Source organism: Cebus imitator, unplaced genomic scaffold, assembly GCF_001604975.1.
Source record: "Cebus imitator isolate Cc_AM_T3 unplaced genomic scaffold, Cebus_imitator-1.0 Scaffold765, whole genome shotgun sequence".
NCBI classification, from domain to species: Eukaryota; Metazoa; Chordata; class Mammalia; order Primates; family Cebidae; genus Cebus; species Cebus imitator.
This window is the reverse complement of record NW_016108080.1, coordinates 451,105-470,249: the sequence shown is the minus strand read 5'-3', so window position 1 is coordinate 470,249 and position 19,145 is coordinate 451,105. Positions and strand designations below refer to the sequence as shown.

Sequence of the window (19,145 nt, the reverse complement as noted above, 5' to 3'; positions counted from 1 at the left end):
TACTGTCCCCTGAAAGCTGGGCGGGGCTGACTGCCTGCAGAGAAAGGAGAAAAAATGCTCTTAGTGTCAGTTTAAAAAAACTGAGCTAGCATCCAGAGATTCTGAAAAGTATTAAATTCTTCTCTGCCTCCCTATGATGCACCACTGGGCACTGCCCATAACAACATTGGACACTTTCTTGGCAGAATAGACAGTTACCTATTTTCCATCCCAGCTTGAGAAAGAGCACCTGTAAACTCTGATCTAGGGTTTTGTTCCCCACAGCTCTAAAGAAACTACCTCCAAGGTGTCAGGGGCACAACAGCCTCCCCGACATGGAATTAGACCCAGCACGGGCAAAAGTACTCTTTTCCCGGTGGAGGTGGCTGGGAGAATTTACAGGCCACAATGACCATAACAAGGAAAATAATAAAGACAACTAGAGTTAAGACTATCTGCCACATGGCAAAGGAAGAAAGAGTGAGGCCTCAGTGATAGAAGAAGAAGATGAGGAAGAAAGAGAAAAGAGTAATTTCTGCTGGGGTGTAATCAATAAAAGTTCCCTGCATCCAGTGGTCTGTCAACCACTGTAAGATATCTCCCACCTCAAGGGAACATGGCCTGAACCAGTGTATGTCTGCTAGCAGGAGTCTAATAAAACTGACAAATTTACAGACTAGACAGGACCACATATAGGAGTGACAGACAAAGGGTGGGTGCCCCCCAGATGGGAGACCACTCAGACGCCTGCCCGGCCACTTTCCCGGAGGAATTTTCAGGAGCGTCTTGGCTAAGGTGTACCCGTATAATCCCCGGGCCTGGTCACCTCAGGATGGAAGTCCAAGTAGGACAGCTCTGAGGTGAATCACCGTTATGCCCTACGACGCTCCAGTGGAACCGCGGGTGAAGGCCCACACAAGCCCCGTAGCCTTTCAGCCATGGGACTACATATATACACACTCACTCTCTCACTCACACAGAGGTTACGGAAAACAACTGAACGCTGCCACCCACTATGCCAGCTACCAGGGGCGAACGCTGGTACCCTCTGCACCAGCTACTGGAAACGAACGCTGGTACCCTCTGCACCAGCTACCAGAAGGCTGTCACCCACTATGACAGCCACCAGAAGCGAACGCTGGTACCCCCTGCACCAGCTACCAGAAGCCTCAAGCGACGTCTCGGTGAGGCTTGCCAGGTCGGAGTTGCAATGACTCGTCAGTCCCCCGACACAGGCCCAGACCAGACTTACCTCCGGAGGCTTTTTCTTTTAGGACCCTGAGGAATTTCGGGTGAATGTCGGCCAAGAGGTCGCTTATCCTCCACGGTGGCTCTCCGGGGCCCTGGGAAAGAACAGGGGGCGCCTCCCCAGAGGCCCCCAAGGTGGGAGCGGCCGCCCGGTCGAGATTCTGAGATGGCTTTTGTCTGGTGATAACAAAAAGAGAATATCTCGCTGGGGCCTCCAAATGTTGTATTTGACCAGAGCGTAGAAAGTTACCACAAGACAAAAGTATGCCAGATTGCAGGGTCATTTATTTATGCCGGCGACCACAGAGGACTCACGTCTCTCCAACCTGTGGTGCCAAAAGGAGGGTGCCATGATTTTTTATACCCGAAAAACCACCTTGGGAGTAGGGGTGAGGGGCGGGGATGGGGATGATAAGGTTTCGGACATTTCAAGGGCTAGGGGATTCTGTGATTCACCTCCTGGGTGGAGACAAGGGCGGGGGTCTCCGGACATTCCAAGGACTAGGGGATTCTGTGATTCACCTCCTGGGTGGAGACAAGGGCGGGGGTCTCCGGACATTCCAAGGGCTAGGGGACTTTTGTCATTCTGTTTGTTACCTCCGTGGTTTACAGAAGTCAGGATATACATTTGTTTACACATCGTCTGGGTGGTGATAGAAGTCACAGATTTTAGCAGTTACTGATAAGAAAAGGTAAGCAGCTTTACATAGTTTTGAGGAACAAACTGGCAGTTCTATTCACAGAGGCCAAGGACAGTAGTTATTGTAAGGAGAATGGGGCAGCCATTTCAACTTATCTAAAAACAGTTTTGCATTTTATAAAATAGTTTTGCTCCGGTTCTGGCTCTAGGCGAGCACAATATCACAATTGTATTATAAAGACACATATACACGTATGTTCATTGTGGCACTGTTTACAATAGAAAAGACCTGTAACCAACCCAAATGCCCATCGACGATAGACTGGACAGGGAAAATGTGGCACATATACACCATAGAATACTATGCAGCCATTAAAAACGATGAGTTTGTGTCCTTTGTAGGGACATGGATGAATCTAGAAACCATCATTCTCAGCAAACTGTCACAAGAACAGAAAAACAAACACTGCATGTTCTCATTCATAGGTGGGTGTTGAACAGTGAGAACTCATGGACACAGGGAGGGGAGCATCACACACTGGGGTCTATTGGTGGGGAATAAGGGAGGGGCAGAGGGGGGAAGGGCAGTTGGGGAGGGATAACGGGGAGTAATGCCAGATATAGGTGATGGGGAGATGGAGGCAGCAAACCACATTGCCATTTACGTACCTATGCAACAATCCTACATGTTTTGCACGTGTACCCCAGAACCTAAAGTGCAAAAAAATTTAAAAAAAAATGCCAAGATAAATAAAACTGAGTCTTACTCTACTTGGAAGTTACAAGCAATTCAAAGGCTTGTGGGTATCAAAGAGAAGGAAAAGAGGTAAAGAACAAGTCAGAATTACAGTGTTTTCCATGTTGCAGCATCCAGAAAGGGTGGCTTTATGGAGCAGCTGGAATTTGACATAAATCCTGAAGGAGCCATAGTGTCTCAGCAGGTAGAGAGATGAGTGAGTAGGACAGAGAAATTATTATTATAGAGTTATTACCCAGATGGTAATAACTGTTAATAAGCTTAATAATATTTTAGCTACCCCGGTATTGAAAATGAGTGTCTTTTCAGTCCTCTCCTATCCCCAGGTTTGCAAGCAGTCAGTTGCTGTTCATCAGGGTAGAACCTATTCTCAATTATGCAGCATCCACTAATATCCAGCAGGTTAGAAATACCATTTTAGTTGAATACATTGTCTTCAATTTTTAGGTATAAAATCAGGAAGAAGCTGAAAGCTTAATGGTTAAGAGTTTGGATGCTGGAACCAAACAGTCTAATTTCTAATCCCGACTTTCTCTCTTATTAGCTGTGTGGCCTTCAGCAAGTAATTAAACCCACTCTGTGCTCATTTCCTCATCAGGAAAAAATAAAAATAAAGATGTTGATAATAGTGCCTACCTTGTTATGCGGAATAGTTTCATTAAATGACTTCCTATTCGTAAAGTGCTTAGAAGAACTCAGGGGATAGAGGAAGCACTACATAAAAGTTGTAAATAAAATGGCCCTCATATACTTGCCCTGGTCTCCCTAAAACAGGTGCTGAGTTGAATGGGGGCTGCTCTGGATGATTCCCCTGCTTCTGCAGCTTCTGTAGTTGATAATCCCTTGCTTTTTGGGTGACACCTGGCAATAAGACATGAGACCTAAATGCTCTGATTTTCTGCTTCAAATGCACATTTTAGTAGTCTTGATTTTAACAAAGAGCCCAGTTCAACCTTGTTGCATAAGGACAATAAACCAGATTCAGTGGGTGGTAGTTTTTACCAGCTTCCTATTCTAATTTTCAGGTTTGAAAGATATAAAAGGCTTCCATATCCAAGCAAATGTAGTGGAACACATTGACGTCTCTAGGCAAAGCAGTGTGCTCTAATTCTGTAGAATTTGAGAGAGGGCTTTCGAGTCACTGCTAGGTTTGTGTCCCGGTTTTTCGACTTACCAAGTGTGTGGCTTTGGACAGGCTAATCCCTAGGCTTCTTTTTCTAATACTGGTCTTACAAAGTTGTTTCCTTATTTGGTGTCTTTCTGAGAATTGGTGGTCCTTCTGAGCATCCTCCACAGATAGTTAAGGATTTGGCTCCCAGTTCTACTGACTAACCTGATATTCCTTCCCTTCAGCTGTCAGCCCTAAAACAGGGTGGTTGTCCTCACTTGAGTTTTGTGTCTTTGGGAGTTTATGCTTTACTGAACAAAATCCCTCTTTGCTCTTTTAGTGGTACATTCATAAAGGCACAGAGGTAAATTGATGTGTTTAATTTACCTTGTTTAACCAAGAGTAATCTTTTAAGTTTTTAAAGAAACAGTCTTAGTATATTTCTTTTATCAAAAGAAATCTTTTGAAATTTTCCTGTAAGAATGAATTTAATGCTTCCTTTCCTTGTTTTCGTTAATCTGAGAATTCATCCCTTGATTATTGTTACTAAATATTTTGTATTAAATTATCCCTTAAGAACAAGAGCATTTAAATTGGCAGTGAAATTTAGGGCAATGATTTATGTTGCTAACGATAGTCTTATGCTAGAATTACACTTCTGAAATCTTATTTTTTGTTTGTATATTGGTGGGCTAGAGTTGGCTTAAGTAATTTTTTCATAAAGGTTAATGAATAATATATTATCGGAGCCTCTGAATATATGAGAATACGGTTCATATATTCCTCTGCAAATGAGAGGCAGCTTGCCTGGCAATAGCTATCTTTGATTGAGTCTTCCCTTTCTTTTGACATTTAATAATACAGCAGAGAACTCTAAGACCAACTGGGTATTTGTTCCTTTGATGGTGATTTGTTTTCATTTGATTTATGTGTGTTGACTTGTTTTTGTGCTTCAACACTGAAGTACTTTTTTTTTTTAACTTTAAACCTAGGATTCGACATTTCAGTCAGAATATCGCTTTGATTTGATATTGTTTGGAATACAATTTAGTTGTCATTTTTTTTTTTTCAGTTCACATTTTTTTAGTCTTTTTGTCTTTGATTATTCTATTTCAGTTCTTGCATTTCCTGAGAAACAACTATAATTAGATATGTTTTCTGCTCTTCCAGATCTAGGATCTTTTTTCATCGTTGGTACTTTTCTCTGGCCTTATAGGGGTGTTTACCCTCTATGTAAATGACTTAATTTTATACAGTATGTGTCTATGTTCCCCCTCCAGTGGGTAATAATGCTGCACTTCATTTTGCAGACTCTGTGCAATGCTACTTTATTTCACCTATAATCTCTTTATCTTACCCAGCAGTCTTTTATTGACTTTGTTTTGTTTCTAGGGGTCATATCTTCTTGTATTATATTGACAATGCCTAAAACTTTCCTAAGAATTACTTATGATTCCTCTGTGAAGTCATTTTCAGAAAACTGTTCTTCCTTTGAATCTTTGACTTGCCCTTTTCTTTTCACATTTATTACTACTTAGTAGACCCATGCTGACATTGCGCTGTTATTTTCATTCCAGAATTAAGAGTTACTCATCTAGACCTGCTCACAGAGGGGATATGTAGATTGCACTCAGCCCCGCTCTCTGTTCTCCTGTTGGTTAGTAAAAGTCCACCTTTAGATCACTGACCTTGTAGCAGGTTGATGTCTATAGACTTGGACCCATTTTCAGTGGACCCATTTTCAGTGAAAGAGTTTCATATAAAGCAGCTATCTCCAGTGCCTTGTTCTTTGTTAATTTATATATGGATTATGTAAGAACTCCAGCCTCTAAAATGCAATACCTTCATAGGTCATGTTGTCCCTAAATTTGCCTTTCTGTCACTGAAACTGCCAGGTTGCACAATGCATCTCCTTCTTCCTGGCTGGCATTTGAAAGTAGCCATCACTAACTTATGGGGTGGGGGATTCTCTTGCTGCCTCCAAAAACGTAATCATTTGTGACAAAGGACTAAGTTTCTTAATGATACAGATTTTTGCATTTCTATACAAGATGGCAGAAAGTGGATACAGGGTGATATGCAGATGAAGATTTCCCTATCCCTTTCAAGGGTTGTGACTTTTCACTGCAAATCAGGTTTTTTACATCTAATTTTATTCTTTTTCTGTTATAAGAATTCGTGCCTGATTCTAGCAGTAGGTTGAAGGTCATATCTTTCTTTTCATGGTGACATGAACTTTATTATTTATCTGTTTTACAGGTATCTTAGTAAAAGTTTGGCAGGGAATATCAGGGACTGGTAGCTAGCATTTAAAACTATAACATATGAAACTCCACAACTTAAGTACTTTTTCAAGTCGCAAGATGCTTGAAAATTTTGCTTTCTTCAGATATTTTGTGGAAATAAACTCTGCCTTGTAAATATTCATCACAAGTTGCTATTCAAACGATGCAGGCATCAGTGTTCCTGTAATAGAATCTATGTGTTATGAAAACTGGGTCATTTTTGTGATGAAATAAAATGTAGATACATAAGTGATGGTAGGAATTCCAATGACTTCTTAAAACTTTTATTATACATAAAAACTGCCTGATCACTGCCTACTAACAAGAGTCTTAGACCTGAAACAGCTGTTATAAATAATTTAATCTCAGAGTTGGAAATTCAGTTGCCTCCAGGGGCCAGACAAATAAGGCAAATGCATGAAGTAGGCTAGTTCCATACAAGAAGGATTGAGAGGGACTAGAAAAAAGTAGAGATAATACTTGTGCTACCAAATCCTTCAGGCATCATTAGAGCACAAACCCACTCTCCCATTATAGAGATGGAACTGAGGTCAAAGGATATTAACAGATTTGCCTAAACTTAGTTCAGTCTGTCTTGACCAGAGCTGGGTACATAATTTGCAGAATCCAGTGCAAAATAAAATGCTGAGTTTCTTGTCCAACAACTATTAAGAATTTCAAGATGGCAACAGCAAAGCATTAAATCAAGTATGAAGTCTTATGTGACTGCCTAAGTTACACGCCCATGAATACATCCTTGGTTTTAATTTCTGATCTAGAATTTGTATAACCAACAGAAACTTGTCATCACTCTCACCCATAACCACTGAGAGGCTGGTAATAGAGATGGAGTTAAAATTAAGTTTTTTACTTTGATACTACAATAAGTTAATTGTCTACTTACAAGGATTTTTTTTATGACATCAGGAATAATGCCATTTAGTGACATTCAGCCAAGGCACAGCTATTCATAGAAAGTACAAGAAATAAAATTATTTAGTACTAGAGTAAGAGTTTTTTGTAATAAGTGTGTATGCACATGCACACACACACACACACATCTTATATTTTAAAAGACTTAAAACATTTCCATCATTTAAAATCAAAAGAAAACTTAAAAATTTTTCTTCATTAAAAGTGAAAGTCACAGCTAAACCATAAGTTTGGCATGGTTTAAGATTGTCATTTATAGTTGTCATTTGATTTTTTTAGAGTCTATATGCCTTCCTTTAGCAACATTTTTTAAAACAAATATGAACTTCAGTTAACTCAAGTTGTTAGTTTTCTATTATTTCTCTGATTCAGATATTACACCTTCATATTATTGAGCCATGTCCCTTCATGAGTGATAAACAAGAAGTTCACATGTTAGAGAATGAGAAAATGAGTGATTGGGCCAATATTGCAATTAACAATAAAAATCAAGTTATGAATATAATACTCAAAATATTTAAGCCATGTTTACCAGTGTATGGGTTCAGCTAGCACTGAAATTACTCGTTAAGTTTAATCCCTAGTTGTGGGAGGGGGCAAATTTAGTTTAAGGAACTCTCTTCCCTCCCTTACGTATTTGAGTATATGCTATGAATATAGAGACTGAATGTCACAGAATTTTTTTTAATCCTCTACAGGTGGAGATTTTCATTTTACCTTTATGTATTTACCTATGGAGTCAGATTCCTGAAAAAGGTAGGATCTCTCAAAATATTTTATGTAATTGTTATGTAAGTCTATATCCCATCTTTTTTTTTTTAAGTAGATGACTAACAATATTTTAGATAATCATAACAGGCTTCATAAGAATTATTTGTGCATTTTCATCTGACTTACAAAAATATTTTGGATGTTGCTAAGTCCCATATTTACTCCAGTGGATAATTTATTACTTTTTTGGTACAGGAAGCTTATAAAATCTGCCTGATGCTTTGAAAAAAGTTAGAGTTTCCACATCACACAATTTGAGAACATGAATTTTTGCAGTGTGTATTATCACTATACTCTTCACCAGTAGAAATAACTATATATATATTTCTTATAGTTTCTTTCATGGACTTTTTTTCTCCTGCTATTGCGTTTACTATAATCCCGCTTGAACTGAGGCACCTGAATCTATGAAAGTAATTCTTTGTGGCTGCTATAGTCTTTTTCCAGGTCATTTCAGGTTTTACTGGAACTACTATCAGATTAGTCTCCTTAAATCTAATGAAGACCCATCTTCTCATAGTCATACACATATTAACAATAGTGATTTGGCATAACATGAGGAATAATTATTATTTGTTTGAGATAGAGTCTTGCTCTGTTGCCCAGGCTGGAGTACAATGGTGCTGTCTCGGCTCACTGCAACCTCTGCCTCCCGGGTTCAAGTGATTCCCCTGCCTTAGCCACCCGAGTAGCTAGGACTACTGGCACATACCACCACACACAGCTAGTTTTTTTGTATTTTAGTAAAGAGGAGGTTTCACCATGTTGGGCAGGATGGTCTTGATCTCCTGACCTTGTGATCCACCCACCTCAGCCTCCCAAAGTGCTGGGATTACAGGCATGAGCCACTGCACCTGGCCAGGGAATTATTTTTTTAAATTCTCTGTAGTATTAGCCTCCAAAGTAATATCAGTGTTACCTTTATTTATTACAGATTTTTTTTTCCTAAAATTAATAATGCACCAAATATTATGCTTTATTAATCTTAAATATTGACATGGAAATTTTAAATACATTTAAAATTTTTAAATCTGGTTTACCAGATATTGTCTGCCTGTGGTGAATTCTATTATAAATAGTGGTTGTTTCCCATTATCATATTTTTCTAGAGGATTTTTTTTACTTATAGTCTTTTCCTTTGGTAACTGCACTTATTTTCACTTAATAAGACCGTATGGCCAGAGGCCATTCGAATCAATTTAAAAAGATGAGTTTTACTCTGTGGGGTTTCTGTGTATGAAGAAATTCTCAACTGGAGTAAATAAACATAGTTTAAACTGCTTATTTTGGAATTCTACAGTTCTAGTTTTCAAATTTACTTACCTAGAAAAAAACAGAATGGCCATAGAGCTTTTGTGCTTGTAACTTGACTACCTTGGAAGAGGAGATAGCTTTGGATGGAATTTTAGCTGATGTGTCAGAGGTGTGCTTCATAGGAAGGTCAAGTTCTTAACTAAGGTCAAGGTTTGGATTCATGCCTGGTTCTGTTGGTGAGGGGCTTTGATGGTGAGAAAGGAAAGATAATATGAGCACTTTTTTGCCCTTTTCCTCTTGGCCTGCTGGATACAGTGTCTTTAGCTCTCATACAGCAGTGTGGTTATCTGTCATCAGAACAAGAAACACTTTGACACTTTACTCTGGTTCACTCTGTCCCTAAACAAACTGAATGGAATGAGAATAATTTGTATCAACCAGTCCTCAGTGGGTCCGCATAAAGCAGGAAGAGGAACTGTCAGTAGAATGTTTCCATGGAAATTATTTTTTCTTAAACCAGACCAGTTCTGTGCCAATTTCCTTTCAACTGCTTCTGGTTAAAAAAATTTAAAAAAAAAAAAAAAAAGGAAAGAAGAACTAGACATTGTTCTTCTTGTTGAATTAATTTGTGTGGGGGTTTCTTTCTTTAATTCCCTCCAAGTAGCCTGCAATTTTCGATGAGCTGTGTATAAGTCTTAATCATAATGTGAAGTAGAAATGTGTACATAGAATTCATCTGACTGAAATAGCTTTGGAGGACTTCATAAGCTATCTTGTCCAACCCTCTCATTTCACAGCGGAGGAGGCAGAAATCCAGAATAGGGTAGGTGGCATTCGAAAGGTCACACAGTTTATTCAAGGCTGAACCTGACATGAAACACATGCTCCTCTTTCTTATTCCAGAGCTCTCTCTGGCTGGCCAGCCTGCCCTAACTGCCCTAACCTCAGCATGATTTCCAAGTGACTTTCTTCTCTGGTTAGCAGACTTGACCTAGCCAAATCATTATTGTTTATTTATAGAACTTTAAATGCTTCTTTTAATGTATATTTTTAAAATATTTGTATTAACTTTCTTGGACTGGACAACCTACTTGCCCATCTAAACTGAGAGAAAAATATTAGGGATGCAGCGTCAGAAATAATCAAAATAAGGTAATTCAAATTTGTATAATACCTTAAATTTTAGAAAATAAGAAACATATAGTTCTATCAATACAGCATAAATTTGTCTTTGTGTTCAGATTCTTCCAGAAGTACAGTAGGAAAATTCTCATAATAACAGTGTAGTGGATCCATTTTAAGATATGAGAGGCTGCTGCTGCCTTTACTTCTAGAATAAAAAATGTAGATGATTACATGTGCTGTTAGAAAAGTGCGCTGACCAGTTTTCTTCTGGCTGTAGGTCAAATGAGCCTGTTGTGTCTCATTTTCTAGGGTGGTTTAATAAGTATCCATCCTACCCTAAAAAAATAGGGAAGTAGACACTAGAAAACATTGACCTTACAGACATGTTAGTAAACTATTCAGTAAAGCTACTGCTGTGTTCACAGGAAATATATAAAACACTGAAAGTAAGCCTGACTTAATAGTTTGTTCCTGTAATTGCTTTAAACGAGAGGGTCTGCTCATAATTATAACTGGCAGAGTCAAATGCTTTTGTTAAAGAAGACCTACAAATACTTAAGGTGCTCTGAAGTTTTAGCAGACAGTGTATACGTACAAATTAACACATTTTCCTAGATTCTATTTTTCCTAATAATCTACATGTTAGGCTAACTTACTTCCAGCTGTCTGACCATGTGGTTTTGTTTTTTTTTTTTTGAGACAGAGTCTCTCTCTGTCACCCAGGCTGGAGTGCAGTGGCACGATCTTGGCTCACTGTAACCTCCCCCTCCTGGGTTCAAGCACTTCTTGTGCCTCAGCCTCCCAAGTAGCGAGGATTACAGCCGTGTGCCACCATGCTCAGCTAATTTTTGTATTTTAGACAGGTTTTACCACATTGGCCAGGCTGGTCTCGAACTCCTGATCTCAGGTAATCTGCCCGCCTTGGCCTTTCAAAATGCTGAGATTATAAGATATGAGCCACCACGCCCATCCCATATGGTACATTTTGCATCCTAATTTATTTTGCTCACTTGCATTTCTGTAAAAGAAACGTTACTGAAGATATACCTATGTCTAATTTCAATATCAGTCAGGGGTTCACAGGAGATAGAAACCACAGTAGTTAATTTTAGGAGTGACTGTAATATAAAGAATCATTAACCAGAGGGAACCACGAAGCCTGTGTTTCTCAGAGTAAATTGATCTGCTGTTTACTGCCAGTCTGCAATGAGATAAGAAGCTTGCACCTGAATGTAAAGCAGCTACTGATTTTTGAGAAAGTCTACCTATGAAGAAAAATTAGCTGAACGCAATGTGCTTAGTCATCTAGTTAATTTACCTCTGGTGTTAGATCATTATGTTGTTGTGGACCTTTAACAGACCTTTCAAGGATTGCTCCTCACCCATTAGCGCTGCACTGAGGCATAGTGGAGGTAGTAATAGCAGGAAGTTACTGCCACTGAGGACCACGGGATTACAGAACCTGGAGGCTCAAAGGAAGAGCCACGGAGCCAGAGAAGACTTCTGACAAAGGTGACACTGACCAGCTGCTGCCACTGAAATGAACTGCTGCTGCTGGAGTGAAGATGCCTGCTGGGTGGATGTGGGGGCAAGGGATGAAAGTGATGACAAGAACTAGAAGCAAAACAGAAGGGAGCATGTACCATCTTCCTCTTGCAGCCTTCCAGCCTTCCTCAAGTGCTTCTAAGAAGCTGAACTTGGTGAGGCACCAGCTCCTTAAAGCCAATAGAAGTGTCACTTGCATAGTCTCTGCTATGAGACCGACAATAGTATCTCAGTAACTACCCCAATTGTCTCATATTGCTGCATTCTGAAATACACTCTGATAAATTTTATTATAACTTATTTTATTACATTTTTAAAACATGAAGGTTGCCCCTTGTTACACTGACTTGATGACTACTGCTGGGTGAAAATTTATGGTTAAAGTACCCCCTCAGACTGAGTCCTTTGCCCATTCCCTTAGACTTTCTGAATCCAACCTGAACAAAGGTGCAGCCTTTCATTGTTCATACGGTGTTCTCAAAGTTCAACACACAAAGTCACGAAGTGTTCCCTTTTGAGAATGTTCTGTTTTGCTTATTGCTTAGTTTGGAATCTTTCTGAAATGGAAACAAAATTGTAAATTTTTTTGCCTATTTTAAGACTGAAAATAGAATTTGTCTAGCAATTAGAATATGAGTCCATGTAAGATTTTGTTCTTTGTGTCATTTAAAAAAATCTTAAAATTGCTTGGACTATGTTGCTGTTTAAGGAGGCTTTAAATTTGGTTTTTATGAGAATGACCCCCATAAAATACTTCTATAAGAAGTGCACATGATATATAATACGAACATTGGGAAGGGACCCTAAAGATCGCCTATCCCAAATTTCCTATTTCAGAAAACAAGAAAACAATATCAGAAAGATGAATTGACTCGTCCCAAGCAAAACGGGAGCCTATTTTGCTGTCTTTAGACTGTCTAGGTTAAAAACAATAACAACAACAATTAAGTTTTAAAAAGCTAGCAGTTTAAGTAACTTTTTATTGGTAAATTCATCTTACTCATGAAAACTAAAAGTCACATCAGTATAGGATGATAAGTCTGAAGTCAAGATTGAGATTTCATTCTTGACCCTGCTCATTATGCTTAACGGAAGCCTTGCTCTCTGAAACCCATCTGTAAGATGGGAAAATGATGCTTGCCCAGACTCAGTGTGTGTAGAAGTGCTTTGGAAGCCGTAACTTTGGAAACACAAGGCATTGCAGTAATTATTACTGATGAAGAGGTGGTTTCTGCTGGGAATCATTTGTGTAAGTCCATTGTCGTCCCTTCATGTGAAAAACACTGTTCTGTTGCTGCCTCCTGCCCGGACCCATTGTCCTGTGCTTCAGTGCTTGCAAATAGGTAAACAATCTGAAACAAAAATGATCTTGAAAAACCAAAGGAAACTCTTCAGTGCTGCTGCTTATTGCATTTTCTTTTCCTTCCTCTACCTGCATATTTTCTGATTCTCCAGATCCCTTTCATTTACCCTACCTCACTTTCCTTCTGTGTTGGCTGTGGCTGGCATTCTCTCTGAGGAGGACATTCTGAGGCCAGTGAGAGACTGAGGATAATGTGACTCTGAGGCCCTGCAAAGGAAGTCAGAATGCCTGGGTTTGTGATTTGATTCTGCCATTAATCAGCTTTATGACCTTTAAGCAAACCTCTTAATTTCTTTTGGATTTAATTGCCTTATCTCTAAAATCAGTAATGTAGACTAACCTAATGGCTTTCAGTTCATATCCCATAATTCCGTAAAGAATTTAAAACTGCTGATAAGTATGGTGAGCTGGTCCTACCTCCTTGGAAGGTGGCAGGATAATGCAGAATAATCTTATATATGTTCCTATATTTTGACCTGGCAATCCAACTCCTATGAACTTATCCTTAAGAAAAAATTGCCGGATGCAGTGGCTCGTGCTTGTAATCCCAGCACTTTGGGAGCCTAAGGCAGGCAGATCATGAGATCAAGAGTTTGAGATCAGCCTATCCAATGTGGTGAAACCCTGTCTTTAGCAAAAATACAAAAATTAGCTGGGCATGGTGGCACGTGCCTGTAGCTACTCGGGAGGCTGAGGCAGGAGAATTGTTTGAACCCGGGAGGCAGAGGTTGCAGTGAGCCAAGATTGCATCACTGTACTCCACCCTGGGATGACAGAGTGAGACNAAAAAAAAAAAAAAAGAAAAAATTACACAGAAAAAGAAAATATGGATTGTGAAGTTACTTATTACAACTTGTGAATGTGGAGGTCATGGATATCCACCAAATGTATATGAATATGTGCACATATATAAGATAGCAAATCCAAAGCAGAACATAATGTCTCATATTAGAATACTATTTTGATTAAATTATCAAAGTGACAAAATGGCATGCGATCTTTTTAAGAAAAACTATAATGATTATTCTGAAAATGTTTAGTAGAATGTTACATGAAAGTAAGTAACAATCTTACGTGTATGTTTTACTGTGGCCATTATATATGTTGATAAATCACAGCAGTGGATAAAAATGAAGACCTCTTTTAGAGGTAGAAATTTGGAGTTTTTTTCAAAATATCTTTAATACTTTATTTTCTATTCAATAAAATTAAAATGTAGGAATTGGAATGGAAAAGACTGTGCATAGGATTAGGTATACCTGGGTCATCAAAGAACATGAGCTTGTGAATTTTAAAGAGGAGGAAATAGAAATTAAAGGTTGAATTCCATTTAAATGGCGAAGAAATAGAAAAGTTTGGTCCAAAAAAACAAAATTCAGCGGTTTATGTTTGCCTAGTTCTCACTGTCCTGCTTTATTTATCTGCTACTTCCAGCTGAACTCATAGTAGCAAAGCTGAGAATCTGTGGTTGCTGCATTCTTGATAGTTTTGGATCTCATCAGAAACCGTCTCCTAATTTTCAGAGTAGGTATAGAAATTCCTTTTTACACCTTTGATATCATTCCACAGAATAATTTTTTCTCTCCTTCTATGTTATATATTTTCTACAGTGTAACTAGCAGACCATCTATATACTATTCATGTTAAGAAACTGGTTGGACAAAGAGAAGTGTTTGAGGTAATCAATATCCCAGTTACCCTGATTTGCCCATTACACGTTATATACAGGTATAAAAAAAAATCACCCCTAAAATATGTACAACTATTATATATATATCAAAATAAATAAGCAAAAATTCACTTCAGGGATTTTTTTTAAAAAGCTATTTTGGACGGTTTCATATTTTGACATTACAGGAAATATACTTTGAAATTGTCCATTGCCTAGGATAAATTAAAAACTTTTTCATATGATAAAGGCGTTTCATTTCATCAGCACTGCAAATGGTATGCAAACTTTGATTTTGGTTTTATAAAATTTTCTCTAAAGAACATTGAAAAGCCTTTCCTCATATTGTCTCTGCATTGTGTTCAGGCCATGTCTTGAGAGAATGGTATCTCAGACTGACAGCTGTCTTCAGGCTGTGAGGTAGACAGACTTTAGGACTTCATAAAGTTGAAATATAGATTTTTTGGAAGATTTTTGGGGGTGCTCCAAGAGCAAATGGTGGCTGCTGCCTTCTGAGTACTTGCTTTTCTGTAATTATACAAGAGTTTCTGGAGTTGGTGTTTTATAAACCATAAATCTTATCTTTTCAGCTCACTAGATAGCATAACAACTTTGTAGAAACTCTAGAAATAAAAAAAAAAAGTCGTGTTGGAGTCTACTAAAATAACACTCGCTTAAATATGATTTTCATTATTAGACAGTCCCCTAAAGGCATAGACTTCTACTCAAAAGTTTAGTGTTGAATTTGACTATGAAAAGCATTGGTCTAATTTATATGCTGTGACAAAACTAGCTCTATAGGCTTCCTTTGGCCGGAGGCAGTGCCTGAGAAGGGAATTGCATTAGTATTCATCTCCTACTTCTACCATGGGAAATAGAAAACTAGTAACTTGCAGAAGATTCAGGTAATTTGATATGAAGTATCGACCCATGTATCAAAATCTGTACCTGCACATTCACTCTGCATTAGCTGAATCATCATCAGAGACCTCTCTGACACAGAAAGAAAAAATCATTTACTGAATTCAGCAAGGAAAGCATTACTCAAGTATGTTCTTATAAAATCTGAGAGCCAATGGCTTTCACATACAATGATCACTATAATAGAACATTTTCCTCATCAACAACAATAATGAAACAAACCAGATGTTCTTTGCTTAAGAACGGCTTTCTGGGGGAAGTAATGAGATGTTCTACTTCTGCTTGTGAAACCGATGTTCTTTCTCAGCAGGGAAGGGCCTCATCTTGTCTGGGTGTGTTTGGAACGGGGGCAGCGTACTTAGGACAAGTACTTGATGTGGAGCAGAGCAGCAGGAATTCCAATTGGACCAGCTCATGCTCTGATTATAGCTCCATGTGTGTGATTTCAGCGGAAGTCTAGTTCAGGGAGTATCTGGTACTGGGTCTGCTGTCAGGTGGGACAAATGGCTTGGTGTTTGTGCTTTGTTTTGTTTATGTTTGCCTCCCTTCTCATTTATTAATGCATATGAGAATGGGCCTACCTGGCAGGGGCCCTTGCTGTCATTGCTTAGGATTTATTAATCAAAAATCTGGTGATACTAGTCAACTTGGAGTGACTATTCCAAAGCACAGAGAAGATGACCATTTTGTGCTCAAGTAATGTAGGCTTCCAGAATGAAGCAAACAGTGAGAAGGATAAAATAACTTTTTTCCTTGATAGAAATTAATCTATATTGATAGACGTAGTTTCACCTGAGTCGGGGGGGGGTCCACAACAGAGCCTGCTGGAGTGAGTGCTGGAAATGTTCTCGATATTGACAGTGGGATAAGTGTCTATATATGTAGACATGCATCAAATTTTTGTGGCCTTAGGACCATATATCTTACCTTAACAACTTAATAGCTTCTTTGAAGCCTATAGCTGCCATATAAAGCAGTCCCTGCATGATGCTGAGTGCAAATGTGGGCATAAAGCATTTGAGTAGAAAAAGCTGGGATTTAAAGGGTGTTTCATTTATGGCTACTTCCAAAGAGCTTCTGTTCATACTGATGGGATCTCTGTTCATTTGTTCATTCTTTCTTTAAGTATCTGTTGAACAGCCATCCTATGACAGTAGTGATTGTGGGCACCATGGATGAAACAGTCTGAGACTCTTAACCTTGTGGTGCCAAGGCTATTATTACTCTTCTTTTCCCTACTTCAATAAATAATAAATTGATCCTACTTCAGTTTAGCTGACATTTATTAAGCATCTATGCAAAAGATGTGTCAGATGTAGGAAGGCATGGCTCCTGCCTTTAGGGATTTTGTAATCTAGCAGAAAAGTTAAGCTTTGTCTAAAAATACTTATGTAATATGAGGCTTTGTGATAAGTGGAATGTTGTATAAGGAGATGGGACTTTTTAGCCAAAGAAGGGTTAGTTTTCCTGTTTATCCTCATTGTAAAAGATATAATGTATGTGTGGAAAGGGCAGCCTCCCTTTCCATTTTCCTGAGCTTAATCTATAGTCTCTCATCTTATTTACTCATTCTCTACCACCAACCCATGTCTTCTCTGTATTCTCTACTATCTTCCACCATACACCCAGAATGGTGACTGAGTGGAGTTGGGAACTAAAAAAAATGGCAGAGAGTCATTTCAGATCTTTCCTCCATCCCTCAGCCCCATCCACGTATGGATTGCTGTAACATTACATCCTTAATCCTGACCAGCAGAGCTTAACTACCAGATGCTGGTGTCACTATTCCTTCATTACCATTTAACGCCTTTACAGGCGACATGATTGCTCAGACTCCTTGTCCTTCCCCAGCCACCCCATTTCCCCCTTCTCTGCACCACTTGCCTCACTTTCAAATACCATATGGGTATTACTGTACTGGAAATGTCATTTACTTTTAAACTGGTTGTGATCAGTTGAAGTGATTTGTTCTTGAGACTTCTACCCTGGCTTCCCATAGAAATTGCACTGAACAAAATCCCCATCTTTTCCTTGGGACATCAGTAACTTTGACAAAGGCAAGTGAAGTGCAAAACTGTCCCCCAGTCTTTAGACTTTCTACTCCTCCACACATTCCTGTCCCAGGCAGGCTGGATACATGGCTTCCATGGGGCTTGCTTATGCAGCATTGTGTACATAGAATGACCATCCTCATCTTTACCCCAAACCTACCAGCCCAGGTTCTTTGTGGATCTGCTCACCATTGAACACTTATAACATAAAGCCCTTTAAATCTCTAGTGTATAGGTTGCAAGGTTGTATTGCATATATGTAAAGCACCTTGCTTCATCCCTGAACCATGAGAGGTGTTCAATAAATAGGCATTATCATTATTATCATACAGTATCATTCAGTACTTATGTATGAAGTATCATGTCTGAGTGCTTTCATCTCAAATTTATTTCCATCCAGTTCTGTATGCTGCTCACAGCAGGGCCTCATACCCCACATGAATCTCCTATAGTGCTTGATATCCAGCCAAGAATACAGTAGATGGTGTACAGAAACTTGAGTAATGAAATAAAAAATATGCCTCTTTGCCATTTTGTAACAATTTGGTAAAAATTTTGTGGAGGAAAGAACTTAAACTAATGACAGAAATCAAGTATGGTATAGTAATTAGGTGAGAATTCTCATTATCTGTTGTTACCCTATTTCCCATTAGTAATGTATGTAGAATTGGCAGTAAAAATGATCTACCCTAGGCCAGGTGTGGTGGAACACATCTGTAATCCCAGAACTTTGGGAGGCTGAGGCAGGCATATCACTTGAGCCCAGGAGTTTGAGACCAACCTAGGCAACATAATGAAACCCCATTTCTTCAAAAAAAAAAAAATATATATATATATATATAAATTAACCAGGCATGGTGGCTGAGGCGGGTGGGTCTATTGAGCCCAGGAGGTTGAGGCAGCAGTGAGCTATGATTGTGCCACTACACTCCAGCCTGGGAGACAGAAAGAGACCCTGTCTCAAAAAACTAAAAGGGCTTACCCTTAATGTTAGTTCTGAATAGTTGGTTGGTTGGGAATTGTCCGGTATTTTTGCCTGTGTTTAAAGGAGAGTATGTGTGTGTACACACACATATACATGTATGCATGTGTGATGTGGTGAGTGAAGCTGTGGTGGCTAATATCCGGGGTCCCACCACTAAGAAGTGACTGAAGGATGCTTCATAATGTCTCCATTACTACAATGTTAACAGAGTAATCAGGGAGCATCAAACTGACTCTTCGTTTCTCAAACCGGAAAATCAGGTATTCTTGCTTCTTCCTGGCGCAGCACAAGGTGTCCTGGTAATATAGTGAATGTTGCAGAATGGAGCATAACCATTTTGGCATTTTACTTGCCCTCTCTTTCCAGAGTACAGTAAAGGCCTATATTGCTCAGGAGCATTAATTGATAGTGTTCTAGGAATTGTGTCTATAATGGCTTGCAAACTAGGGGACAGTAACCACAGCATAGCCAGGGTCTCCTTTGTGGATGCATGTTCCTCTTCATAGCAGAC

The 19,145-nt window shown here is 39.0% G+C and overlaps 1 protein-coding gene across 1 annotated transcript in view; it reads left to right on the top strand.

Annotated features, from left to right (window-relative positions):
* The first annotated feature begins 1,275 nt into the window (after positions 1 to 1,275).
* The window catches only part of LOC108297035 (ceramide synthase 6-like), a 158,290-nt gene continuing 140,420 nt past the window's right edge, over positions 1,276 to 19,145 (top strand). The window contains exons 1-2 of the mRNA XM_017519665.1: positions 1,276 to 1,362; positions 7,611 to 7,706. Coding sequence (XP_017375154.1) covers positions 1,276 to 1,362; positions 7,611 to 7,706 — 183 coding nt within the window. The remainder of the gene's footprint in view (positions 1,363 to 7,610; positions 7,707 to 19,145) is intronic.